This window comes from Naegleria lovaniensis (assembly GCF_003324165.1).
Source record: "Naegleria lovaniensis strain ATCC 30569 chromosome Unknown tig048, whole genome shotgun sequence".
Taxonomy (NCBI): domain Eukaryota; phylum Heterolobosea; class Eutetramitea; order Acrasida; family Naegleriidae; genus Naegleria; species Naegleria lovaniensis.
The window spans coordinates 25,592-52,042 of NW_025407870.1; the positions used below are offsets into that span (position 1 = coordinate 25,592).

The 26,451-nt window shown below is 37.8% G+C and overlaps 13 protein-coding genes across 13 annotated transcripts; 9 read left to right on the plus strand and 4 right to left on the minus strand.

The window, feature by feature from the left end:
• Positions 1–75: 75 nt before the first annotated feature.
• Positions 76–1,351, minus strand: C9374_011102 (uncharacterized protein; the record flags this gene model as incomplete). Its single annotated transcript, XM_044686721.1, has 3 exons — positions 76–537; positions 850–989; positions 1,306–1,351. 3 exons carry the CDS (start codon positions 1,349–1,351, stop codon positions 76–78), a joined length of 648 nt encoding a protein of 215 aa, XP_044543197.1.
• A 541-nt stretch (positions 1,352–1,892) lies between these two features.
• On the plus strand, positions 1,893–3,443 carry C9374_011103 (uncharacterized protein; the record flags this gene model as incomplete). The annotated part of the gene is made up of 2 exons (XM_044686722.1): positions 1,893–2,129; positions 2,286–3,443. The coding sequence occupies 2 exons, from the start codon at positions 1,893–1,895 to the stop codon at positions 3,441–3,443; spliced, it is 1,395 nt and encodes a 464-aa protein (XP_044543198.1).
• A 122-nt stretch (positions 3,444–3,565) lies between these two features.
• Positions 3,566–5,125, minus strand: C9374_011104 (uncharacterized protein; the record flags this gene model as incomplete). The annotated part of the gene is made up of 1 exon (XM_044686723.1): positions 3,566–5,125. The coding sequence occupies one exon, from the start codon at positions 5,123–5,125 to the stop codon at positions 3,566–3,568; it is 1,560 nt and encodes a 519-aa protein (XP_044543199.1).
• Positions 5,126–5,391: 266 nt separating this feature from the next.
• C9374_011105 (uncharacterized protein) lies at positions 5,392–7,050 on the minus strand (the record flags this gene model as incomplete). Its single annotated transcript, XM_044686724.1, has 1 exon — positions 5,392–7,050. The coding sequence occupies one exon, from the start codon at positions 7,048–7,050 to the stop codon at positions 5,392–5,394; it is 1,659 nt and encodes a 552-aa protein (XP_044543200.1).
• Positions 7,051–7,615: 565 nt separating this feature from the next.
• Positions 7,616–9,972, plus strand: C9374_011106 (uncharacterized protein; the record flags this gene model as incomplete). The annotated part of the gene is made up of 6 exons (XM_044686725.1): positions 7,616–7,865; positions 8,102–8,473; positions 8,622–8,988; positions 9,085–9,281; positions 9,388–9,492; positions 9,572–9,972. 6 exons carry the CDS (start codon positions 7,616–7,618, stop codon positions 9,970–9,972), a joined length of 1,692 nt encoding a protein of 563 aa, XP_044543201.1.
• Positions 9,973–10,059: 87 nt separating this feature from the next.
• Positions 10,060–12,806, plus strand: C9374_011107 (uncharacterized protein; the record flags this gene model as incomplete). The annotated part of the gene is made up of 4 exons (XM_044686726.1): positions 10,060–10,308; positions 10,358–10,704; positions 10,749–11,179; positions 11,572–12,806. The coding sequence occupies 4 exons, from the start codon at positions 10,060–10,062 to the stop codon at positions 12,804–12,806; spliced, it is 2,262 nt and encodes a 753-aa protein (XP_044543202.1).
• A 201-nt stretch (positions 12,807–13,007) lies between these two features.
• Positions 13,008–14,456, plus strand: C9374_011108 (uncharacterized protein; the record flags this gene model as incomplete). Its single annotated transcript, XM_044686727.1, has 2 exons — positions 13,008–13,254; positions 13,324–14,456. The coding sequence occupies 2 exons, from the start codon at positions 13,008–13,010 to the stop codon at positions 14,454–14,456; spliced, it is 1,380 nt and encodes a 459-aa protein (XP_044543203.1).
• A 316-nt stretch (positions 14,457–14,772) lies between these two features.
• Positions 14,773–15,429, plus strand: C9374_011109 (uncharacterized protein; the record flags this gene model as incomplete). The annotated part of the gene is made up of 1 exon (XM_044686729.1): positions 14,773–15,429. One exon carries the CDS (start codon positions 14,773–14,775, stop codon positions 15,427–15,429), a length of 657 nt encoding a protein of 218 aa, XP_044543204.1.
• A 221-nt stretch (positions 15,430–15,650) lies between these two features.
• Positions 15,651–17,741, plus strand: C9374_011110 (uncharacterized protein; the record flags this gene model as incomplete). Its single annotated transcript, XM_044686730.1, has 1 exon — positions 15,651–17,741. One exon carries the CDS (start codon positions 15,651–15,653, stop codon positions 17,739–17,741), a length of 2,091 nt encoding a protein of 696 aa, XP_044543205.1.
• A 195-nt stretch (positions 17,742–17,936) lies between these two features.
• C9374_011111 (uncharacterized protein) lies at positions 17,937–18,995 on the plus strand (the record flags this gene model as incomplete). Its single annotated transcript, XM_044686731.1, has 1 exon — positions 17,937–18,995. The coding sequence occupies one exon, from the start codon at positions 17,937–17,939 to the stop codon at positions 18,993–18,995; it is 1,059 nt and encodes a 352-aa protein (XP_044543206.1).
• Positions 18,996–19,043: 48 nt separating this feature from the next.
• C9374_011112 (uncharacterized protein) lies at positions 19,044–20,909 on the minus strand (the record flags this gene model as incomplete). Its single annotated transcript, XM_044686732.1, has 1 exon — positions 19,044–20,909. One exon carries the CDS (start codon positions 20,907–20,909, stop codon positions 19,044–19,046), a length of 1,866 nt encoding a protein of 621 aa, XP_044543207.1.
• Positions 20,910–21,133: 224 nt separating this feature from the next.
• Positions 21,134–22,336, plus strand: C9374_011113 (uncharacterized protein; the record flags this gene model as incomplete). The annotated part of the gene is made up of 1 exon (XM_044686733.1): positions 21,134–22,336. One exon carries the CDS (start codon positions 21,134–21,136, stop codon positions 22,334–22,336), a length of 1,203 nt encoding a protein of 400 aa, XP_044543208.1.
• A 524-nt stretch (positions 22,337–22,860) lies between these two features.
• On the plus strand, positions 22,861–26,424 carry C9374_011114 (uncharacterized protein; the record flags this gene model as incomplete). Its single annotated transcript, XM_044686734.1, has 3 exons — positions 22,861–22,909; positions 23,465–23,581; positions 23,783–26,424. The coding sequence occupies 3 exons, from the start codon at positions 22,861–22,863 to the stop codon at positions 26,422–26,424; spliced, it is 2,808 nt and encodes a 935-aa protein (XP_044543209.1).
• Positions 26,425–26,451: the final 27 nt, after the last annotated feature.

The window sequence follows — 26,451 nt, forward strand, 5'->3', positions numbered from 1 at the left end:
TTGTGTGATGGAGTTGTGTCACACACAAAGAGTGGTGTGTTGATTGTAGAATTATTTGAGATAGTATTGAGTATACTATCCACAGCAAGTTTTGCCCCTTCCTTGTTCTGATGAGTTTCCAGGCTTGTCCAAAAGATTGGTTGTTGCTGTTGGAGCATTTCCAACCTTCACTCCGTTCATTTCATTGGTAACATCAATAATATTTTTCTCAATTTTTTCATAAATAATTCTTGCTGTGTAATTGAAAGCTTCCTCTACATTTTCGTCATTCTTGGCACTTGTTTCCAAGAAGATCAAGTCGTGTTGTTGAGCAAACTTTTTGCCCTCCTCATATGAGACAGCACGTCGTGAGTCCAGATCGCACTTGTTTCCAACCAACATGATGGTCATTGTTGAGTTGGAGTGTCGTCTGGCATCTTCGAGCCATGTTGTTAAATGATGGAATGTCTCACGCCTCGTAATGTCATAAACGAGAAGAGCACCTGCAGCTCCACGATAATATGAGCGAGTGATACTTCTGAACGATTCTTGTCCAGCCTGTTATATATGGACAGGCAGCAAGGAGAAAATGATCATTACAATGATTAGGATTCACAAGTGATGATGAATAACAAATCAAGTACAGTAAATGTGATGATATGAGATGGTGAATATCCATGACCAAATCAGTTGTGTGTTCATTGGATAATAATAATACATGTAACAGGTGTTCCGTATGGGTTCATTATCATCAAATGTGGTCGGTGTGGTCAATAACAAATTTTCAATTTCGGTCAAGTCGATTCAATGCGAAAACAGCAATCATGATGATTCGTGTTAATCAATCCAATACAACTGCGATATACTTACAGTATCCCATATTTGTAATTTGATTTGTTTTCCATCAATATTTATCATTCTGGCTCCAAATTCAACTCCAATGGTAAGGTCGTGAACGGGTTGAAAACGTTTATCGGTAAACTGAAGTAATAGGCATGATTTTCCAACACCTTGAGTGTATTATGTGGTAGAGCCATGAAGCAGACATGTAATGAATTTGTTAAACACACACCGGTCATAACAGAGTAAAACGCAAAGTGTGTCCGGTTCAAATTATCATTGATCATCATGATGAATTCCGTGTACACGGGTACATAGCATCAAGAATTTAAATATCAAAAAATCAGACAGCAGGTTCATCGTGTTACAAACCGCAGTAGAAACCGAACCAACCGTAGTAGATACATGTGGATTCACCGATACACAAAACAAGAACAACAACAAGGCTTGTTATTCCAACTACTGCTACTCCTCGCACCAACCTACCTGTATCACCAATAATAATGTATTTAAACAAGTATGAATACGACATTTTTTAAAGGAGAAAATTTCTTTTTGCTTTCCATCATAAATTTTTGACGTCATATTGTTGGGTTACAACCTTGATTTGTCAGACGACGTTGAGAAGGTACGTGTGGTTACAGGACGAATCTTGCACTAGTATTGCTTTGGAAAGAGTAAAAGATTTGGTAGAATGATGATGCTCGTGTTCAGTGTTCATTCCATCATTGGAAAAATCTAAAAGTAACGATCGTGTTCTTTGATCTTTCAAATAGGAATGATTTGAAAGAGGAATGACCATTGATCAGTCTTTGCGGATGGCCATCCAACAACCAAACAAAAGTGAACGGCATCTTCGTGGTATCGGATGATCATTACACAACAAAGGCTGCCTCCTAATCTCTGCTTTCCAACGATCATTAAAAAATCTAAAATATTCACTGGTGCAGGTTGTTGACTCTCGAAGCACATTAAGGTAGGTTTGAGGATTAAGAGCACTACATCTTTTCGAGATGAAGAATGGCATGTTATGAAATTGTTGTTTGCAATGAAATAATTCTGGATCTCAGAGAATGAGAGGTGGAGAAGAGGAAAACCAGAGCCCGAATGAAGAGATGCAGAAAGAAATTCCAACTCACGCATCGTCCTCGTCATCATCAACAAATGAAGAATACAACAAGGCTCCGTTATGGCTGACTCGAGATCGGGAGAATGAATTGTTACAAGCTCATAGTAATCTCATTGGAGCTGGTAGAAAATCCATGAGTCTTGCACCAAGGAGAGCCAAAAAGAGGGAGAGTCTTTCAGAGGTTCGTATGAACAATAATATTAACAATCATAATCATCGGTGATTTACCATTACTAATAATTATATAATTTTCTTCTGGACCTTACTATTCCTTTTCGGTATGAATGAATAATGGACGGTTCTAATGTTACCATGTGTGTATGCATATGACACAAAGTTAATGAAAAAAGCAGATGATTTTCATGGACAACACATTGACATTAATGTCAAAAGCTATGTTTCCGATACAGCAGTATCAACAACCAACCATCCAACCGAGCATTCATTCACAAACAATCACAATAGAAACAACAACCTCGAGAATGAAGATCATGATTGTGCCATTCAAAGTCCCACACGCTCGCAACCTTCATCCCCCTTCATCATGAACTCATCCTTATTAGCGAGTGTGCAATTGAAAAAGTCTCCTGCATTGGCTTCAAAGACTATCGATTCAGGTACAATGTCACCACCCGCTAAAAGCAACAATGTTGATCATTCAGACACGACGCCTCCACGTTTCTCCAAAGTAAGCACCAGTGGCAGCAGTAGTAGCAACAATCATAATCATGTCAATTCAGGTGTGGATAAACAGGAGCCAGCTTTGGCCAAACCACCCATATTTAAGGGGAACCAATTGATGGCAGAAAACTTTCAGAGCGAGCTGTCAAAAAAGCTGTCACAATCATCGACAGAGACTCTCAGATCACCAAAGAATAAGCCCACCACTGCTGAGAGCGTTTTTGATGTCAATTCGAATGATGTAAATTCCAACTTGTCAAATAATTTGAGTGCAAAACAATCAGAGGCTAATATTACTGTGAGTGTCAAGAGTGAAAAGACGCCTGAATCTCCAAAGACGGTGCACAAATTGAAAATACCTTCAATTTTCTCGTCCACCCTCGAACAAACAAGCAAAAGTGATTCAACTCCAAAGAAATCAATTGCGAGAATTGACTCTCCTAAAGAACCATCTTTTGGAAACAATTTAAAGCCATCTCCAACTATTAATCAAGAAGAGTGTGGTCAACTGCCACTCAAGACGCATGAAAAATCAGAATTGCCAGAAACTAGACAGAATTCTCCTCTCTTCAAATTGCCTATTAAACATGACTCGAATCTTGAAAACAATAGTCCAACCAAGAACGAGTCATGTTCGATTCCACAACACCAGCCGCCAGCATTTGAGACGGCAACAACTCCAACTAAATCGCTCAAAGATAAGATTGCAGAACTCGAGAACAAGTCAAAATTGTCTTCACCAAGTGCTGCAACTACTAATCAAGTAGATTTTCGGTCTGTCCTTAAAAAAAGATCCAATAATAATGTCTTGTAGTAGTTTTTTTGTACAGTTGTACTTGTTGTAAACATGGATTCAACAATGAATGAATTAAATTTAGGCATAAAAGTTGGCTGTATTGCCTAGTGGTCCAAGATGGCAAAGTCATTGGTCAATCCTTACTTCTTCTTTTTCTGCGATTTGGATCGAGTCGTGCTTGTCGTTTCTTCAATAGCTTTCTTCATGAGAGACTTGACTTCGTTTAACTTGGAGTAGCCAACCTTTTTCAGAGTGGATTCCAATGCAGGAGACTTCAACACGACACTAGCCAATACTTGTGGAGAAATGTCATTAAATTTTGGATAGTTGGCATGAGCTAATTGTTTCAAAACTCCAGAGTGGCCCTTCTCCAAAGAATACTCAACATGCTCCACTGCGACTTGATTCAACAATTCTGTCAAGTTCAACATTCGCACATGTTCTAATACATCCTTTGAGCCATTACGAACGGCCTCCTCAATCGACGATACTTTTATCTGATCCCATTTTTGTCGATTCAAATTGCACGCTCGTAGTTCCATAATCGTCAATGTGTCTCCCTTACAAATTAATTGATCCAATAAATCATCCGAGAGTTCATTAAAATAGTGATAATTCAACACTCGTAGTTTAGAAACAAGAGAAGAATTTCCATTCAAAATCGATTCTTCAATCACATCAATGGGAGTGTTATCAATCACATAGTCCACAGAAGCGAGTAACTCCAACACTCGAACATGACCTTTCAGAATACATTCATAAATTAAATCTTCACTTGGATAAAAATGTAAAGCATCATAAATGATAGAAAACGCCGCTGATTTCAAATATAAAAAGCAATGATGATACATTTCTACGAGTGAGGGAATGGAAATGCTCATTAATTTTTGACACTTTTCTGGCTTGATGATGGAAATGTCTGTTAAATGATTGGCAGCAAAGGCACGAATGTATGGAATTTGTACGCCTTCAAATGGGTTGTTTTTTAAAAACGTCTTCTCAGAAAATCGTTCAATCAAAATGTATAACAGTTCAAAGTTTGGAATTTGATTTAAAAATCCAGAAACATTGACCCATTCGACACTCTTTGGGAATTGAACGGTTTGTACCCATAAGTCGCTCATAGTGCTGTTGTCACTACCATTGCTTGAGGCTCCTCCCAATGTTTGTTGTGACATATTGGAAGACTGAAAATTATACGACAAGTCCAATTTCTTTAAATTTTCACACAGCATGATACACCGTTGAGTATTATTCCACGTCAAGTTCTTATTCTTTGATATATTCAAGGTTATCAATTTTCGCTTAAAATTGGTACAAATCTTTTCTAAAATGGAATCATTCAAGCCACAATTTACAAGTGAAATTTGTTTTAAATTTGTAAACTTTTCAAAAGCGTCGAATAAAACAATAATTTTGACTTTCTTCTCTTCAATGTGTGGTGCAGTGGCTGATGCGTTGATGGAGCCGGCAGTGGATCCAATGTTTGCAATTTTTGTTTTTGAAGATGATGAAACACTTTTTACGGAATGTAAATAACGATCCAATTCGGAAAGATGATTTAAAGAGAGTACTTGTTTACGTTTGGGCCAAATATTGAGAACCCAATTCTTTCGGGTGAAACATGTCGAATGGAAACATTCATGGTCGGGAATGAAATGGAGAATGTGAAGAATAATTTCATCAGGAAGTAGATTCATTTTGTGTGGTTTTGTTTGGGAGTAGTTTGGAAATTTCCAAGCGTCAATCGAGCAAGAGAAAATCGATTCAGTTGAATGTCAATTTTTTTTAAAAATTTAAAAAATACAAATCAATTTCCATGTTGAATGCCTTGAGCATCAATTTACTGGCAATATTATTTTTTAATATTTCGGGATGAAAACAGAAATGTCACACAATGACAAACACTATGCACTCAAATTTTCGAACAATACCAAGGTTATACAAATGTTGGTGTCGTTGCTATTTATTCACAATACTCGGTTTGCAGTTCGCATTGAGAGCTCAAGTCCTCGGGCCTGTCCTCTTCTTCTTCTTCACTCTCTGTATCAGAATCCACCGAAATGAGAGGTCCTATTTTACCAACCACCTTCGATCGATTGATGGCCTTGCGTCTTCGTTTTTCTAGCTCAGTTTTCTTCTTGTCATTAATGACACCACCAACCGTGTAGAGAGACTTGTCCTTTCTTAACAGTTTGGCACCTCCTGAGACAACAATCATTGGATTACTCACCGGCTGTACACTTGTTTCAGGTATTTCCACTGGTTGGCCTCCTCCAGCAGGTACGGCAACATTTTTTGTGTTAATGGTGGAGCGAGTCCTTCTAAAAACATTTTCAAGTTCCATGGCATGTTGTTCTGGATTTTCCTGCTCGATTGCTACTGTACTCTTCCTACGGCGGCCAAGATAACCTGACTCGTTGTGCGGTGCATGATATAACACAGGTTCTTGTCCAACTAGGATTGGCAAGTTGGTCTCTCGGAAATCGTTAATTTCTCCCTCAGTGTCATCTCTACTCAAATCATCTGCAGATTTGCCCTTCTTTTTCAGAATGGAATCAATGTAATTATCCATCTCTTGTGACATTTTGTTGGGCTTGTCACTTTTGGAAGATTTCTTCTTTGAGCTGCTAGAACTCTTTGTAGAATTGAATGAGTGAACTTGACGAATGCCGCCATCCTCTTCCTCATCTTGTTCAGTCAGGCTCCATTGGTTGCCAGAGGCAGGAAATAGTTTCGATGAAGATTTAACTTTCCCGTTGTTGTGTGGATGTGGAGATTTCTGCAGAGTTCGTTGTTGTGACAATGAGGAATTCTTACCATTATTATTAAATATTGAAAGAGAGGGAGTATTGAGGATGTCGTCAATTTCATTTTGAGAGGTTGGTTTTTTCTTAATTCGCACCGAATTCGAGTGCATGAGGGGAGCAACCATTAAGGAGCATCCTCCGTCCCCACCCTGTTGATTTGAATTTTCTACAATCACCGTCCTCACTCCTCGACTGCCTGAGGCAAAGTTCGACGTGGAGCTCGAGTAGTCAGAATCGGTTTGTATGATGGCGGGCCGACTCTTTCTCCTCGAGGATGATGTGTTTAACGTGGGCGATTGCTGTAAAATTTCACCCTCCAAAGAGATGGATATGTCTGTTCTAAATTGTTGTTGTGAGGACGATGACGAAAGACTAGGTTGTGAGGAGGTTGAGAAGGAGATGGAAGGGTAGGATGTTGAATTATATAGTTGTTGTTGCTGTTGTTGTTGTTGGCTGTTGTTGTTACAATTACTTGACCTAGTTGCAGTAGTAGTGGAATACATGCCATCTGGATCTAAGGCAAATGCGTCTGATTTGTCGTCATCATCATACTCATCCGATATTGAGGAGGGTTGATTTAAAAGTCTCCCCAACGATTGGGTCATTGGCCCAGATCCCTCCTTAACGCCAATTATTCTCTTATTGATTTGACTGGAATATATTAGGGATTCGCTTTGCGATTTTGAGGCTCGTCCAGTGGTTGCAGAGTTTGAAGGGAGTATCATCACTGGATCATTCTCTTCATTGTTGTACCCTCCTCTTGATTTATTGTTGTTGCCAGAAGCTGATGAAGCCGAACTCGGATAACCGCCCATGGATAGATTACTGAGAGGTGAGGAGGACGGTATGTTGTTGTTGTTGTTACTATTAAGGACAATTGGAACAATGAAAAAGTGCAAACACTAAGGGTTGATGATCGCAATTAAGAACAAGAGGTAGATATGTTGATATATGAAGATAACGACAGTCTTTAAAAGGCGTTTTTTTTTTTGAAAAGCGATTTCGGATGTATTCATAGCATTAGGATTAGAATAACCAAAAGCTTGCAACAAAGGCGTCGACGGCATGTAGTCCTATCAATTGACCATAAGTTCTTTCAACAACTTTTTAGGTCCCCACCCAGCGAAGGCAGCAATTTGCATCATTATCCATTCAAGCCTTTCAGAAGAAAAAAATTGAACGATACCTTGTTTTTCGAACGATCGTTCACGTCGATCTGCAATCTCTCCTTCGTTCCCCTTTCATACAATCACACACGTGTGTTGAGGTAGGTACCTACCGTTCTATATATTGAGCTTTCAACAATGTGTTGGTTCTTTCACAAATACGAATATCAAAACGGATCTAAATACATATCCATGATGATGAATAGATCTCAAAATGAGTACCAGTACTAACCATCGAACGAGTACAAGTAATACGCATGCCTCCGATCCGATAGTATCCTCCTCCAATCATGATGATCTCCATAGTCGATTGGTCGCTGGAGTTACTGAACAGCCAAAGGCTTTTGCCATGAAGGACAAGGTCGTTCCAGTGAATAAGGACTCATTTGATTCCGATAGCCACTTTTATCCAAAAACGATCAATGCTCAAGTGAGTGAAATTGTGAGCGATTTTATGATGTTAGGTAAGTGTAGAATGATCTTCATAGATCACTACTCACCCAATGAATGTTTGGATCTTTTCTACTCATCATCATGATGAGTATTACTCAAATTTCCTTTTTTGCACTTATTGGATTCGATACCTTTTCGGTACCTGTATCCATATACCCAACATGCCACGAATTTGATTGTGTTACAAAACTGTGTCACCAACTACTAATACTTTTATTATTGTTGAATATTATTATGAAACAAATAGGTAACTCAAGAATATTGAAACGATATCTTCATTTAAATCCTCAGGTTGATGAAAAACATTTAACTGAACTCCTCTCCTACAAACCCAAATTCTTTCACTGGTCCGGAGCTGATTTATTCAACGTGACCAACTCTCAAGGTTTGAGAAAGATGGTTCTCATTGAAACCAACAGTTGTCCAAGCGGTCAAAAATCCATGCCTGTTCTCAATATGCATGACGATCATGGTGGTTACAGAACTCTTATCGAAAAAACATTCAAACCCATGCTGGAAGAGCATGAAAAACAACTCGGAAGCAATACAGTTCCCAATGGAAAATTGGCTGTCATTTATGATAAGAATAAGATGGAAACTAGTGGCTATGCGGCTACAAGTAAGTATATTTTTCTTGAATTGATTTTTGAAAGAGGAACTTTACAACTTGGTTGTGGATAAATTTTACTAACGTTACCTTTATCGTTGAATTGGAAATGACACACAACTTTCACATGATAATACCAATTAATGAATTGAAACAAAAGTTGCTGATGTTTTCGGAGAGACTGTCTACTTGGTTGAATTTCTTGCAAGTGACAAAGATCCACCCGTTCGTTTTGTTGAGAATGGACAGATTTTACAAATTCGTGACAAGGATAACAATTGGATCAATATTCGTGGTTGTTTCCGTTATGTCACGCAACGACCATGGGACAGATTGCCAATTTCCAAAGTTCGAACCATGATTATGAATCCAGTCATTTGTTGTCTTGCTGGAGGAAGAAACAAATTATTGGCCGCCAAGGCATATGATTTTTTAAACAGTCAATACAATGGCTATGGAATTCGTCTTAATACCCCAAGAACCATTAGAGATGTTGAGAAGAAAATTGTTCCCATTTGGGTTGAATCGTAAGTTTTGAGAGTCGTTTTCAAATAATCCTATAATTTCCATTTTCAATCCATTTTGTGAAAATTATATGATCGAATCAAATACGCTGTTGATAGATTTGGAGGTTATGCAGTTGTTAAAAATCCATATTCGAATGGTGGGCAGGGAGTGTGGACCATTACTTCACCACAAGAATTGGAAGAATTTATGAAAACTGAAGATCGTTACGATCAATTTATTGTTCAATCGTTAATTGGAAATTCAAAATGGTCTTCTCACACACATCAAGGTCAATTGTATCACGTTGGAACAGGTATGTTTTGTTGTAGATTTTGAAAAGTCAGTTCAAATTTAACCAAATTCTATTCATCTATTGTTGTTGTGACAACTCTAATGTTTCGTTGACATATTGATCATAGTACCCGATTCAAAGCGAAATATTTATGTGGCTGATTTAAGAATGATGATCATGTACGATTTTGCAAAAGGAGGCTTTTCTCCTGTTGCTCTTTATGCAAGAAAAGGTTTGTTTCAAAAGATAGCACTTGTTGTGTGTTCTAATCGTTGGTTATGGTCGTATATGGTAAATATTTTTCACAACAGCAAAGAGTCCACTCACGGATGATATTGAAGGCAAAGATTCGTGGGACATGTTGGGTACCAATCTCTCCATCAAACTTGGTCAAGATAAATGGGATACTGATCAAAAAAGATTAATTATTTGTGATAGAAAAGACTTTTCTAAATTGGGACTCGGTGTTGATAATTTAATTGACGCTTTCATTCAAACTGTATTGGCCACTGTTGCTATTGACAAGCTTGCAACCCGACTCATCACTGAAAATCAAAGATTTGACAGAGATTTGTTCTTTAGCTTGAATCGTGACGATGCCTTGTTGCATGAAATTTGCCGAATTGGTGACGAGCAAGACAATGACGAAAAAAGTGTCAATCATGATGTGGAGCGAACCAAATTCACAGCCACCCTTAACTTGAACGAATAAATTAAATACATCTTTCCAATTGGTTTTACATATCTGCCTATGTTAGGAAAACCAAAGCATGCCCTTATTCACCTTGCCTTAGAAAAAATGAGCAAACGTGTAATATGCGGAAATCTTGACGATAGCGAACAAGATATGAAGGACATTGAGCAATCATTAATTTCATCTCCTCCAACCTCGAAGCGACTTCCAAAGAAGCTCAAGAGGAGTTGGTTAGTGGAGAGTAAGGATTTAATGACCCTTCAACAAACAATATCGGAACACAATGAAGACTCTGGGTTCATGTTTGAATCTGCAGAACAAAAACGTATTTTGGAAAGCCTGATCACTGTTGAGGTAAGATTTATTGTTTAAATCATTGACAAACTATTCATCATCTCAAAAGAAAGACTTGTGGGAAATCACCTCTCTGGAGATGTTTGAGTCAATATCCACAGGTTTACAAAAACAGTACACGTTGTTACAAAGTGAAAAACGGACTTTGGATTGGTGGTGTTATCAATCAACTGTGTTAGAGCTCAATAAGATACTTTGTCAGGAGCACTCTATGGAGCATTCGATCAAATCCATTCAATCAGCTTTGAAAAATTTCCGAATTCACACGCCCTATGATTTGTTTTTGATATCCCAGAGATCTCTGCCCCGTAACTCATGTGAATTCACATTTTTAGGAATGGTAAATTATTTGTTAGATTATCAATTCAAATTTAGAGAAAACATTATTTTCGGAACGTAAGTACAATTAACAACATTGAATAACGCTTTGTAAAGACAAGAAGTAGCTTCAACGAGGAAAGGTATATAGTTGGAGGAAAAAAGAAACTGTATCCTGACTCCTTTGCCCAAATACAAAAGGCATTTGGAGACAGGTCGATGATGTTTTTCAAATGTGAGAGACAGAATGCAGATACTTTGGAGCAGCACAAGGATCATTTCAAAATGTATGTTGAAATGAAAGACATGCTCCAAGAATGGATCAAAGCACTAATCAAGGAAAACAAGCATACGATAGAAAATGCTCAAAATATCAAGGTTTTTGGTTTGCTTGTTTCCAAATTCAAGTGCATGTTTCTTGAAGGAAGAATTAAGGTTCACGATGAAAATAATCTCAATGATGGCATTCATTTGGGATATCACATTTTGGAAACCGAGATCATTAATTTAGAAACCATTGATGGCGTTGCAAAGTTTACAACAGTAATTGAGAGTATGTGTAATCATGAACATGAATGCACTCAACAGTTGGCAAATGAGAAAGTGTCGACATTTAGTACACCAGTCAGATCAAAATCTATTTCGCTTGAAAGCGCGTTAAAGTCAATGAAGGTGAGATTTGGAAGGAAACGTCCGTTTGACGATGAATCGGAATCATTTGAATGTGCTGACGAAGGAAAACGTCATCTTAACAAGACGCTCTCCCTTTTCTTTAATATTAATCCTGAACCAACAAACTCGCTCCCTAGAGGATATAATGCAGTTTTCGTTTTTAAGAACCAATCTCCGTACATATGGATAGGTCGCATGACGCTACTTGCTTTATTGGCGTTTTTAATACTATGGACGAAGTTATACCTTTTGTATTTCAACTCTCCATGAAAGCATATCAAGAAACATTGTGGAAGAAAATACTGGATGAACATCGAGGTGACGACTCGAAAGGCCGTAGTGAACACGATCGACACGACAGATCGAACAATAATTACGGTCCTCAAAACCAGCAAACCCCAAACTCTCTCGCAGTTCCCATCAAATTCATTCCAGATCCAATGAATGAAGCAGAGTGTGCAGAGGTAGTGGAGAAAGAGTTGAATTTATCCAAGTTCCAATTACTTCCAGATTCCATGCATCGATGTGAATGGTCATGTGTTGGGTTTTATGGCCATGCATTCTCTACCGTACATGACACTTCTGTATTTGTAAAAATGACAGCATTTAGAGAAGAAAACAAGGCAGTTATGCAACAGTTATGTCATCTTCAAACAAGCAAGTCCATGCATGAATTTCCTAACCTGGTTAGAATTTTTGAGTTTCAAATTAACACAAAATTGGTGAGCGTTGTGTATAATTTAATGAAATTGCACAATAGTGGAAAGAACGAGCTGGAAAAGCTTGCTCTTCATTCTACTGAACCCATTAAGGTCACAATCCAAGAGAAGTTGTTATCATTGGATGCTGTGATGAATAAGCGTGCTCTTAATCCATGGATTGGGAAACACAGAAAAATGTTTTTCATGAACCTCATTCGCCAATGTTTTGATGTTTTATTTCAACTAGATGCAACAAATATCCAACACTCAGACATTTCCATGGGAAATTTAATGATTAGATTCGACTCAGATTTATGGAAACGAGCATCCAAAATGGATGAAAAGTTACGCTGTTTTACTCTTGTACTAATTGATTTCAATTCATCCTTGCTATTAACCGAGCGTGACCATTATGCAGTCCAGGAATGTGGATCTGTGAAAAGACAAGTAATTCCCAACCAATCTGTGGATTACGTTTACAAGTATCCCTATTCCGATCCTGGTTTTGATATGGAACAAGTGGACATTTATTCAATGGCTGTAGTCATTGTGAATTATTTACACTTTTATCTCCACGGCAAGCCCCTGAAATCCAAAGTGGAACCGCATTTAGAGTCTTGTCAACAATATCGAAGCGAAATGTTGGACTTTTTACAAGAATGCAACAGAGATGAGCATATGAATCATCAACACGGCAATCTTATTCTATTATTGAAATACATGTTAGGAACAACAGAAGAAACTCAATCACTGGATAAGATTAAAACCATGCTTGAAAAAGTTGAAACATTTCGCAAAGGGCAATGAGGAAAATCAATGGATAAATTTGTAACACCCTATTGTCAATTAAACAATTTGGGATGTTAAATGTTCAATTCAAATATTATTGCAACACTTTGAACACCTTTCAAAGTTGAAGTGCTCTTTCCGTACAGCTCAGAGTATTGAAGTGTGAAAAACTTTTGTTTTTCTGCGATGCTGACGCGTTACAAAAAAGACACCAAAAAAATGTCATCTCGTCTTCGAAAGAATATTCCGACCAACACGTCCTCGGCGCTACTAATGTCACGAGACGATCATCACGATGGTCCATTATTGTCAGAATCAGAGTTTCATCAACGACCTTCAACGGATGGTAAAAATTTGGAATCACAAGAACATACTTTTCGGAATTATTCTCTCCGAATCGTTATTTTAAAACTCTTAAATTTTTTCTTGGATCGACACGATACATTTTCGATACAACATACGGCCGGTATATTCCATCGTTGTCATTTGTTTTCGAAATTTTTATTATTCATCGTGTCATGTATAATTTTTTTAGAAGTTTTAATTTTTCGATTTCAATTCACCTATGCACCTCATGCAGGATTGGTTCGAAAGAGTTCAACTGTTGATGGCTCAGTCATGGAGAATACCATTCCCAAATTTCATAATATTTTATTAATTGGAGATCCACAATTGACCGATCGATATTCGTACAAGTTTTTGAAAAGCGAATTTTCACTTGTCTCTCGATTTATATTTTTCATTTGTGACACATTCATGCGAAAGAATTTTCAATCCATCCTTCGAATGAATCGAAACAATATTCATACCATCATTTTTTTAGGAGATTTATTTGACAATGGAAGAACGATTGACGACGAGGAATTTGAACGAGAATTTGCAAGATTTCATTCCATCTTTGAAACTCGAGATTCTTCCATTAAAACTCTCTATCTCTCTGGAAATCATGATATAGGACTGGAACGATGGCCTCTACAAGTTCTCGAACGATTTGAAAAATATTTTCATACACCTCTCAACTTTAATTACACGATTAATAATTATTTTAAAATTATTGGAATTAATTCCATGTATTTGAATCAGAAAGGAAATCCAGTCGAATTTATTTCTAAAAACGTTGACAATGAATTTGGAAGAAATATTCTCCTGACACACATTCCCTTATTCCGCGAAGGAAATTGTGAACATGTGGACTACAATCAACGTCTTCATGAAAATGCAAGAACAAGACCACTCCAACAAGGAGAAGGCTATGGATATAGAAACATGTTAGATTCCATATATTCGTTGGCATTGTTACAAATGACTCATCCCATTGTGGTATTAAGCGGTGACGATCATGAATATTGCAAATACAAGCACGAGTTGAAAGAAGAGGGTTTTTCAGTCTATGAACATACCATTCCAACATTTAGCATGTTACAAGGAACGAGAAAGTATGGTTATGGAATGTTGACTTTGGATTTGGAAACGAACACCATGCAAGGAATTCAAGTGTTTTACATGCCCAAAGTGTGGAGTATTTTTGTATTTTATGGAGTGTTGAGTGTGGTGGCATCCATTTATGTTATTCTCAAATTTAGATCTGTGTGGTATTATGGAATGGCATTGGGTAGTGCTGTATGGACATGGATGTTGTGTCAAGTGTGGTGGTGGTGGTGGTGTTGATGGTGATGGGAAGTGTAACAAGAAATGTGTGTGTGTGCATTGTTGGAATATCAGGGAATCAGTAGTGTAACAAGAAATGTGTGTGTGCATTGTTGGAATTTCAATCTTGATGGGAATATGAATCAAACACAAGAAGGTTAGCTCAAGAGTATCCATCCAAAATGGCAAGTCCTAATATACACACTTCAAAGGGGACCAAACACTGTTGAAGTACTTGAGTAATTTTCAGTTTTGAACCTGAATTTTCACTTTCCATTCTGAACTTGAACGTTATTTAAATTCAATTTCCAGATCGAGATGAAACTTTTTTAAAAAAATGCAAGCTCTTGGTTCGAGTGTGTATGATTGTTCCCTGCTCGATCATGCGGTGAGTCCACCATTATTTAAAACTCTCAACGGTTGTTCGGTATCGGATCATTGCAATTATTTGTTCATTCCATCGTTGAAGATTTGTTTTAATGTTGGATTAAATGTTAGAAAGAAGAGCCAAGAGGATTCTGATCACCAACAACCAAAACAAGGATCAACATCCTCGTCGGGATTGGCAAGAATGATTGAAATTGTTTGTTTAACCGATACAATGAGTGAGAATATTCAAGGCTTATTGTCCCTATTGGAAGATCAAATTCATCACCAAGAAGGAAAAGTAAAGATCTTCTTGCCTGAGGGTAAATTGAACTATTTGAGAGCAATCTGTGAAGGAATTTATGGATCTGCAGAAAATTGTGCTAAATTTGTGGAATTGATTGGTGTTGCTGATCATTTCAAATCGTATCCATTGTGGTCTAATCATTCGAATTTGGAATTGAAGACATTTCCAGTACGAGACGAAAATACTGAATCACCAGAAATTGGATATTCCATTGTTGAGAAGAAGAAAAAGCTAAAGAGTGAATTTTTAGAACACGTAAAAAGATTGAAAGCGCATGAGAAGAGAGTTGTTATATTTTGGCACCTTACACCTTACACTTAGTGTCAGTGTCGTTTGCATTTGACACTTGAGTGCCAAATGAACGAAGTGTGATTTGTATTTGACACTTGAGTGTAAGGTGCTATTTGTATTTGACACTTGAGTGTAAGGTGCGAAATGGATGTTGATTGAAATGGAGGTTCTAGTATGTGAAACTAACCGTTAAACTTTGTTCTCAATAAAACCAACACTTCGTTCCTTAGTATCAAACAATTGATTAAAAAATGGTCAGATTCAACCCTTGGCAACTTCTTTCAGACAAATCGATTCACCATGAACATCTTTCTAAAGTTATTCAATATCCGTTGCCCAATATTCTCTACTCATATGAGGGGTCTTCTATTTCTGATAATTCTTTGAAAACGGGAATTCAATACAGCATCAAGTTTGGAAGCTACACATCCAAAATCATCAATCAACAAAAGCATAACCTTGCTCATGGATTATGTCGAGGCTGTTATCAATGTCCTGAACATGGTTGTAATCAAACTGCTGCAAAGAGTGCTCATCGCGCCATTTGTTCGGTACATCAAAAGGAAATGGTATTGTTTGAATGTGTTGTTCAGTTCAAATATTTCAAGAACGAAATTTCTGGCAAGCAGTTTCTGTTTTGCATTGGTGAACATCTTCATCACAACCCTCCACCTTCAAAAGTAAGCACTGAGGAGAAAGAATTGTTAGAACATGCATTCCATCAAAATCCTACATTGACCGCAAAACAAGTGACAAGAGGAGTTGGAGTTCCATTTATTCCTGGTGCCCAAAACAGAGCTCTGATTAACGGGACAAGAATTCAGAGGATAAGAAGAAAAGCCATGTCTACAAAATTTGGTTCCACTTCCAACTTTGCATCAATTCTTGCTTCGGTTGAGGAGAATTTACTTCCCTCATTAACGAAAAACTTGGCAGATGAGTGTCTTTTTGGTATGTCGTTGTCAGATGGATTTGGTAGTTGGGTCCAACAAGTTCAATTTTGTCCTAAAATAGGTTTCCTAATGTTTCCTATCAGTCGACATTTGATGGAACATGTAGACATGCTAGTCATTGATATGAAACATCAAGCGAAATCAGGGCCGTTTCTTAATCACCTTGGCATAAGTACATTTTTTGAACATGCGAAAGGAGGAATGTGCTTCCAATTATGCCGCTTTTTAATTGAGAGAGAGGATTATAAAACCTGTTTCCGAATGTTCTTGGATGCGTTGGAGTCCGGTGGTTTGGATTTGAAAGAATTGTTTGTAGGCAATGATCGAAGAATCAAGTCCATCCTTGTCGATTTTTCTCAGTCTCAGCTTAAGGGATTACGGGAGGCTTTTATGGAGAAATTTGGAAGTGCTGGTAAAGAAGTTGTTGAACAATTGGCATCTGGTTGTTTTATTCACTTCAAGAGAAGTGTGAAACGGATGGTAAAGGTTATCCCAGTTGAAGAAGCTGTACGGACGAGAGTGGAAGGTTTGGCCAGTGATATTGAGAAGTTTAGGTCTGAGAAAGCAATAACAACCATTCTTGATGCAATTGAACTTTATTGTCCAGGTGTGAAGTCGTGGTGTGATTGGTGGCGGCAGTCGCATATTGTTAAATTGTTACTTGCAACAAGTGCTGTGGAGAATAATCTACCAAGAAACACCAACGTCCAAGAAGTGTTAAATGCTACAGGAGTACCCACTTATGATGGTAATGCAATCGTAGAAATTGAAATGATGCTCCGAGAGGATGTTACAGGCGTCATTAAATTATTGGGCCTGAATGAAAATGTGCCACTTTCATATGCTGACAACACCAAGCAAGGAAGGAAGAAGAGAAACGAGAAGAGAAAAAGAGCCGACCCTTTCGATTCCAGGCCTGCTGACACAGTGTCAAGAGGCTTGATTCCAACAAACACCGCTCCTATTGACGCTCTTGAAAACTTTTTAGAAGGATTGAAAACAGACCAACGCACAGCATTGGAAGAGTTCGCCGGTCAGGAAGCTGATGATGTAATTGAAGACGAAGATTTTCAAGAAGTGGGAGATGGTGAAATTGTTGAAGTGACGTCGGAAGAAGAAGAAAAAGTCGAAGAACCAAAGGCAAAGAAGAAAAAAGGAGCAACAACTCGAACAACATCCCGTAAGAGCAAAATTATTACAGATTCAGAATCTGAGTACTCATCATCATCTTCAAATGACGTGTTGGACGAAGTGGATGATGGTTGTACAGCGAGAACTGATCAAATTGTGACCCGAAGCTCTCAAGCAATTTCTTTTGAGCCAGGTCGCTCCTTTGCATTTCACATTGAGCAAGCCACGAAGTTCGGTCGCAAATCTGCTAATTTTTAATAAATAATTAAAAAAAATAAATCGGACAAGTGCTGATGATATTTGGCACTCAAGTGTCAGGTGCTGTTTGCATTTGGCACTCCAGTGTTAAGTGCTATTTGTATCTCCTTTTTGGGACTACGTGCCATTGCAAACGGCACTAAAGTGTAAGGTGTAAGGTGCTAAAAGGTATGTCCTCATGAGAAGAAACAATTCATGCAGGACGAGTCCAAGTTCTCTATGGAAGAAGTCATTCACTTTTCCATTGTGAAACAGTTGCTGCCAACAGAGAAAGTATTCGAATGTAACAGAGAGATTTTATGCAATTCATCCATTTTGTGTATTGGCTGTACACATTTTCAGTCATATTTGGGATACACAAGTCATCATGATGACAAGACTTGTCAACAAAGCACTGTTGGAGAATCCACATTGAATATTGAATCTCTCAATTATCACATTTTGAATTCATTCAAAGGAAATACTCTCATTTTGACACATCTTTCGAGATCATTGTGTCTAGACGGAGAATGTGACATGTATTGCTTTCTCCTTCCTCGTATTCCTCCCCAACAACGTAACAAGCTTAAATTATTGGCCTATCGCTTCAAGGAAATACATCAAGTCGAGAATTGTCCATACACTCTCGAACAGATACGTTCGATTCAAAAAGAACGAAAATGGATCGATTACGAAACACAATACATAGATATGGATAAATATGAATTCCAAGAAAGAGGCGTGTATTTTGGAGGTGGTGAACAAAAACGAAAGAAACTCGAATCTCTCTTTAAGAAATATCCACAAGGTTTTATTACAGCGTACAAATATAAGGACAAGTACATTACTCGATCGAGTGCATTCACTCTCTATGAAGATGGATATTATGAATTTTTGAAAAATCATCCACAAATTGTAGATTTTATTTGTAATACTTGTTGTGACATTTATGACACGGAGCCAGCCAATATTGAAAGTGGATATGATTATGAACTGCAAGATTCCAAAGAGAAGGGAACTCATTTGCAAGATATTGCAGTGAGAAGAGCATTGAAACGTTTAGGAAGAGAGTTTAAAGGAACCCAATTGCTTCAACTACGTGGTCACACGACTCCCCTCTACTTTTTGAATCCATGTGTTATTCCATTCCATGAAAAGGAGAATATTATTCAGCCTGAGATTGTGGAAGAATTCATGTTAAAACAAAGTGTGGAAAGTTTTTGGCAATCGAATAAGGTGGTTTTATCGAAAACGGATTATTCATTTGGCAATTAAAATGTTTTAAAGAACTGTTTTCTTTGCACTTTGAGAAAGAAGAGTGAGTTATATCGTGTCATCATCCTCATTATGCTCTTTTTCTTTCACAATACGCACAGGGTGTGGTTTTCCAAGAATGACATCATTAGGATCAATTTTGATGGGTGATGTACAGAGCGTTTTAGAACTGGCAGCTTGTTCCAAGGCTGACACATTCACAAAGTTAAAAGGATCTAATTGTAAATGTGTTGAAATAATCTTGACATCATTGGGTGGTAGAGAATAGGTGAAACGATCCTTACACACAGAATTCACTTCGATGGTTGGACCCTCCAACTCAATTTCTACATTCTGTCCATTGTGTTTCAGTACCACATCGACATAATAATTTTGTTTGGGTTCCGTAACGCCACTCAATTGTAAAAAGAGAGGCACAGTGACCGCATGCTCAGCTACGGCAGTAACATTCAATTGTAGAAAGCACTTTTCCTTGGTTTTCCAAAAGCAGTTATTACTCGACTTGGTTCCAATGAACTGAATTTTCTTACCATAGGTTTCATAGCAAACCGGATAGTCATCATTTAAAGACGGTTCAAACATGTGTGGTGTGCAATAGGAGAATTGTTCATTCTTCCACGAAAGAGTGACACTTGTAATTTCTTTGCTGTTAGAGGTGGAATGAAATATTTCATAAACATCCACCTTGTCTCCTATTTTCAATAAATATACAGATTTTTCATTATTACTTGTTTCTAAAATTGTATTGTAGAGCTCTTCAATTTTCTTGTGGCATGCAGTATTAAATTTTTTTCGTCTCAAATGTTTGGAAAAATTAGACGAATCCAAATTATTATTTTTGCAAAACAAGCTTTGAGATTTTCCATTTCCAATCCAATATAAATTGAAAAAGCTTGTCAATAGTTCATAACTTGGATTGGGGATAACTTTCAAGGTGGTTATTTCAATTTGTGCTGGAGTGGTATGGATCGAAGACGATGAAGAGGTACTGGATGCGGTAGATTTACTTCTACGAGAAAGAGGAACGTAGGGCTGTGACAAAAATGTCCTCAAGTCATTCGGTGTTGATACTCTTATGCAGTCTCTGTTTGCAATTCTTAATTGTTCCGATAACTCATCTGCAAAATGGTCCTTCGTAACAACAATAAAAACAACTTCCTTGTCAGGCAATTTAAGTGCCAAATGAGTATGAAGAGATCCAATGAGTAAAGTCAGACAAGTGTCGGCAGCATCTTTTTTCTTTGTAGTCGAGTGCATGATCGAAAACCATGGTTGTTTCTCAAATCCCATAAGTCCTTCATTGACCACTCCATTGGCAAACACGGCCACTACTTGAATGATACTTTTTGAAAAAGTAGAAAGTCCTTCAAGTGAAAAATCTGTTGACAAATTATCACCATCCATAAAAATTACAAATTTCATGTCATGATATAATTTTTGAAAAGCGTGAAATGTCTTTTCCACAATTTTTGCCTTGATCCTCTCCCAATCCCATGCAATATCATATTGATATAAAAATGTAAAATAATCTTTTGAAACAATCTCATAATTTTCTTCCAATCGGATCAAATGTTTCAATAAAGCAAATCTTCCAGTAATATACCTCTCTTTTCCTTCCAACATTCCTAAAAAAGTTTCTTTCTGCAAGCCATTCTCCTCACAAAACGTTGTCGGAATTCTATCGCCCACTTTTTGAAGGACCTCGGCACGACTCATCAATAAATATTTTTCAATCGTTGGAGGTAAATCCTTCTTATCTATATCGGAAGGTAGTGGTGGTGGTGGTTGGGACTGAAAAGTAACAGCAGCATTACTTGATGATCTTGAATTGGATTGGGACGTGAGTGAAGGAATAGTACTCGTCGTCGTATTCGTTGTCGTCGTTGTCGTGCCGCTCATGAGCAACGAGGACATTTTTTTTCATATGATAAAAGTTCATTCTCATTCCGATTTCACTTTTTGCCTCTCAGAGAGCGATGATGAAAGGTTAAAAAATTCACGCAAAAAAAGTTTTCTTTCAGAGAAGAAGCAGGCTGTTTGAATTGTTTCCACTCGTTCATTGATCGAACCGTTTCGTTCAAACACAAGCTTTTTAACAAGAGGTTTTGTGCAGACACTTTTTTTGAAGCAACAGCATCATGACGGATTTAAGTTTTTCATGGCAAGCACCACACAATCAACAATCATCACCAACGTCCGTCTTGTTGAGTATGAGCCATGGAAGTGTTAGTAGCAGCAGTAGCACCAGCATCATCACTCCGAGCACAGATTTCAATTATCTACAACATAGTATTCCATCTAACGCTTCTCCTTTGTTAGCCAGTTATCACTCTCTCAGCAATATTCAAACGACAGCCTTGACTTCATCCTTCTTACATCATCAGCATCATCATGGAGATACTCCTCCCTCGCCCATCACCAACCAATGTTTAACGGGTAGTAATCATTATGATCCGATTCTATTACTTCACTTTTTGCAAGAAGCCAAACGTTTGGATCCTCTCTCACTGATGAATGAAGCCAAAGAGAATGCAAAAAAGAAACTTGTAGAGGAGAAGGAAAAAACACCAAATCGTACAGAGATCAGTCTTTACTGGATCACAATAACTCCACATTGTTCGGAAAGACAAAGGAAAGGTGTGTGTGAAGTGGCTGAATTATTAATGAGATATGCTCATGATAACAACAAGAAGTGGCTCTTACAGACGGCTTGTGTCAAGTCGGTCTTGTATGGATTTGAAATGGATGAAGTGTTGCATGGGTTAGTGTGGTTAGTGAGCGAGAAAATTAAATCCCTCAATATGAATCGTGCAAGTTGCAGTGGTGGATCAAGTACCAATAATTCACCAAGAATTGCTGGAATGTTGACTCATTCCACGGACCAAAATCGTGTCCAACACAACATGACGAATAAGGCAGTCATGGAAAATAGAAATGGTGACTCATGCACTCCAAGGAATGTCACAAAATCAACAGAACAATCACCACGGAATTCTGTTGAGCCTGTATCTGTGATTCCTTCCAATATTGTAACCTCCATGAGCCCTACTGAAAACGTCAATTCAAACTCTCCTCCAGGAACTCCAGGTACCCCGGGCTCCATCAAAAGAAAAACTCCTGTAAAAGTAGTGAGGGTTCTTGGCAATGAATCATCGTCCCCTTGTTCATCTCCAGAGTCTGCTGGTACTATTGCAAGCAAGCCACAAATTGTATCAGCTGGAAGTATTGCAAGAAAAGGCACGGTGGCAACACGAGTCGTGAAAAGAATTCAAAAACAAACTGACAGTCCCTCGAGCACTCCACCAGCAAGTCCTCGTTCCGAGTCATCAGAAAAGCAGTAGAGATTTTAATGCAACACTTGTTTCATGGCCTTAAATCCAAAATCACGATGCATTGACTTTGAGTCACACTCTCCAAAAATTATACAACATGGTAATCCAATAGTTATTTGGATTGACAATTTTCCAATTGTACAATACTAACCCAAACTCATCCTCTTTCACCCAACACGTTTCTAACACCACGAAAATTAATCTGAATGTCAGGTCTTTTCTTTGAGTTTTCCTGTAACATTATTGAACATCATGTTGCTTCAAACCATTCTGAAAAGACCAACAAGTTTATTAATTGCTCGATTTCATTTCACAATGCTTTGTATTGAGCCGATAGCAACAATTCAAATTGCATGCTGAAACCAATGTAAATCTTTGAGAAGCTAGTCAACCAAGTTAACGTTATATATTTCTTTTGAGAGACATGACCAAATATCACTCTCTTTTTCTGTTATGTTCATTTCAATGACATTTTGTTTTGAGATAAAACCTTCTTGATTCACCACTGCTTGTCAAAAATCAAAAGTAAAAAAATGGAGGTGAAACAGAGGTCACTGCTTGTCAGTGGAGATAATGACTTTGGTAAGTCGTCGTATTGGTCGTTGATGTTTAATTGTGCTGTTATTACTCATTCCCACCGAATGTAACATTCCTTCTGTTTTTCAAATCTATCCTCATCACAACACACGGGATGAAAACATACAAAACACATCACACGGACATCATGATGACTTTCAAAAATTGGATTTTTCTTTCAACAACAATATGATTCCAACAACAAAATTATGGACTCTCAAATGGATCATCACGATGTGAATTTATGATTTTATTTGACACCAACAACAACAACTTGGACAACACACTGGGTGATGAATTGAAACCGTGCTGATGTCATTTATATGTCATCATCAACTACAACAACTTTCAATGTATGACAATGTCGAATCGAACACTCAAAAAATGATAATATTTTCATTTTTCGATGCTTTTGTCACCCGTCAAACAAACCATGAACCTTTGTCACAAATGTGGTTCATGATTTCATCAAAATTTCAACGTCTGTCTCATGATTCATTGCAATCCCTCATTGGATTTCATTCAACAATTCATCATCATGAACAACAACAACATCAACAGGTCAACTCTGTACGGGAAACAACAAACCAACAAAAAAGTTGATTGAACCCAAACTTCCGCCAGAACTCATCATTCAACAAGTTGCAGTTGGATATGATCATACGTTGATTTTAACAGGTATGTATTTGTGATGATACTCCTTGTGTGTGACACGCAACGTTGAAAATATTGACACGTCTTCAACATGATACGACCGTTGATTGAATCATGTATTGATTTATTTTCATCAAATTCTTGATGTGTGTGCGTGTGTCATGATCATGCACGACCTTGACATTGTGAATAATATTATTATTCGAATAATTCACACACACACAGATGCAAATGAACTCTTTGTTTGTGGAAGTAATGCATATGGTAAATTAGGAATGGGCAAAAATGTGGAAGAAATCACCAAATTAACACGTGTTGATTTTTCACATCTTCTCCATCATCGAAAATTTAGTTCCAACGACAGCAATTTTGTGTCGACTCCCACTACATCCACCACTCCCAATTTGTTGGGAAAAAACGTCACATCTACAACTTTGGATAGTTCTTCTCCTGCCATTCCAACTCTTTCATCCTCTCAAGAGGAAAATGGAACGACCATGTTGTCAACACTTTCACATATTGGATCGATGAGATTAGCATCGACTTCACTCAAAAAACAAACTCAATCCGGAAAAAAATCACCCTTAGGAAGATTATTTGAATCGACAGCACAAGATGTGGCTGCCAATGATTTTTTAGAATTTCAACGAAGGAAACGACCCACATCTGGAGATGTAATGTTGGATTCGACCATGACTGACTCGTCAAGTAACATTTCTTCGAGTGCTCCTGTGACGACTGAAACCTATCTCACTTCACAAACAACAACAACGATGGACAATGTCATTGGAAATCGAATGAGTTCACCAATTGGATCAAATTCATCGGAATCTCCCATGGAGAGTTTGGATCGAGAGTCCACTCTCAATCACGTCATGAACAACAGCAATCCATCGAGTAGTGCCACTCCACTCTCAGCAACCACACACTATGATTATCTTTTTGATTCTAGTAATGCGAGAAAACACAAAAAATCTTCTTCACATTTGCAGGGTAATGGAGGTGTCACATCTCCTCAAACCTCTGATTCTGGAATTTCTTCCTCTCAAATTGTGTCAAGTATTGACGTTGGGGATGAAGTGCGATTGAGTGTGAGCGGTGAAAATAATGAAAGTGTGAATATTCATCAACATGGAAATGTCGTTGTTGAGAATTCACAACTCGACTCTTCACATATGTCCTCATCAGGAGGACCATTGAGTAGTAATGGTTTGAACACCTCTCCAAATATTATCATTTCATCTGGATCTAGTAACAATGTTAATAACAATGGATTAACGAGTACAGCAGCCAATAATCCTACTACACTTCGTCGTAATAGTGATGCCATTCCTCCCATGCATCGTCGAAATGACTCGGCTGGAATTCCCACCATCAACACGAATAGTGTGAAAACAGTGAGTGGCAACTCTGGCAATACAGAACGTGTTTCTTCGTCAGGCCACACCGGAAGAAGTATGGGAAGTTTTGATTTTGATAGCATTGGTAGTGATCCAAGTATTACTCCAATTAGTGAGGACGATATTGTAGGTCCATCCGATGAAGAAACTCATCAATCTAAGAGAAATAGTGGAGGTTTGAAACCATTTGGTTCCATGCTCCTTAAACAACGAAAGACCAGTAATGCCAATCCTAAAGATGTGGTCATTCCAAAGCTCAAATCCGAAGCAATGAATGATGCCAGAGCTCAATTAGATTTTTTGAAAGACATTGCACAACAAACAACACCACAAACTGCAAGAGGTGCCACCAGTTCGGACAAGACCATGCCTCCTTTCGAAATTAAGAGTATTTATTGCAGTCGAAATAATTCTTTTATATTAACCAAAGATGATGAAATTTACATGTGCGGAGAACGTAGTTCATGTTATTTCAAACGATTACAAGATGAAGAATTAGAAGGAAAGAAGATTAAATTATTTGGAACCTCGCCCTTCTCGGATCACTTTTTGATTGTCACGTCACAACAAGAAGTTCTAGTTTCAGGAAATAACAGCAATGGTCAGCTTGGAGATGGAACCACCTTAGATTGCTATGGCTTTCTGAAAAAGATTAAATTCGATTTTGGAGAAGACTATTCCGATGAAGAAAAGAAATATGTGGATTTTAAATTTGTGGCATGTGGTCGAGCTCACACCTGCATTGTTGCCACTCTGAATGGAAATTTCGATGTATTTTACAGCACTGGAAATAATCAATTTTCACAATTGGGATATGCACTCCCATTAGAACGATCAGAATTTGAAAATCCACCAAGTCTTCCCTTCGAACGACAAACAATTAAGGATCTTGCATGTGGTGCTCAACACACCATGGTATTAACCATGAATGGAGAATTGTGGGCATGTGGAAAGGGAGATTTAGGTCAATTAGGAAATGGAAGTTATTCACCCAAGAATGAATTCCAAAAAATTGATCTCTCTTCTTCGTATGTGTTGAGACGAGTATTCTGTGGAGGTGGTTTTACCGTTTTATTGACCAATGACAATACCATGTTGAGAACAGGAGGAAATTATTATGGACAAAGTTTTCAAGGAAGTACTGAAATGTCATGTGAATATAAGGAACAAAAAATGGGATCTTCACTTCGTGTCTATACCGTACATCCCACAACTCTATTTTGTATCATACAAGTGACAAAAACTGTGACAACATCGAGCTCGCGAAGAACATCAAAAACTGCCGAGACACCCACCGAGAGTAAGAATCCAACCTTTACATTGAAACCTGGAATGTTTGGATCAAAATCGAAAACGAATTTAACATTGAATTTGGGCGGAATTACGAGTAAGGTGGAAACAAATTCAGGTGTTTTGGAGGAATTTCTCGAAGATGATGATGATTTTAGGCCTAAAACAACGAGATGAGCATTGTGTGGTTGTTTGTTGATGATT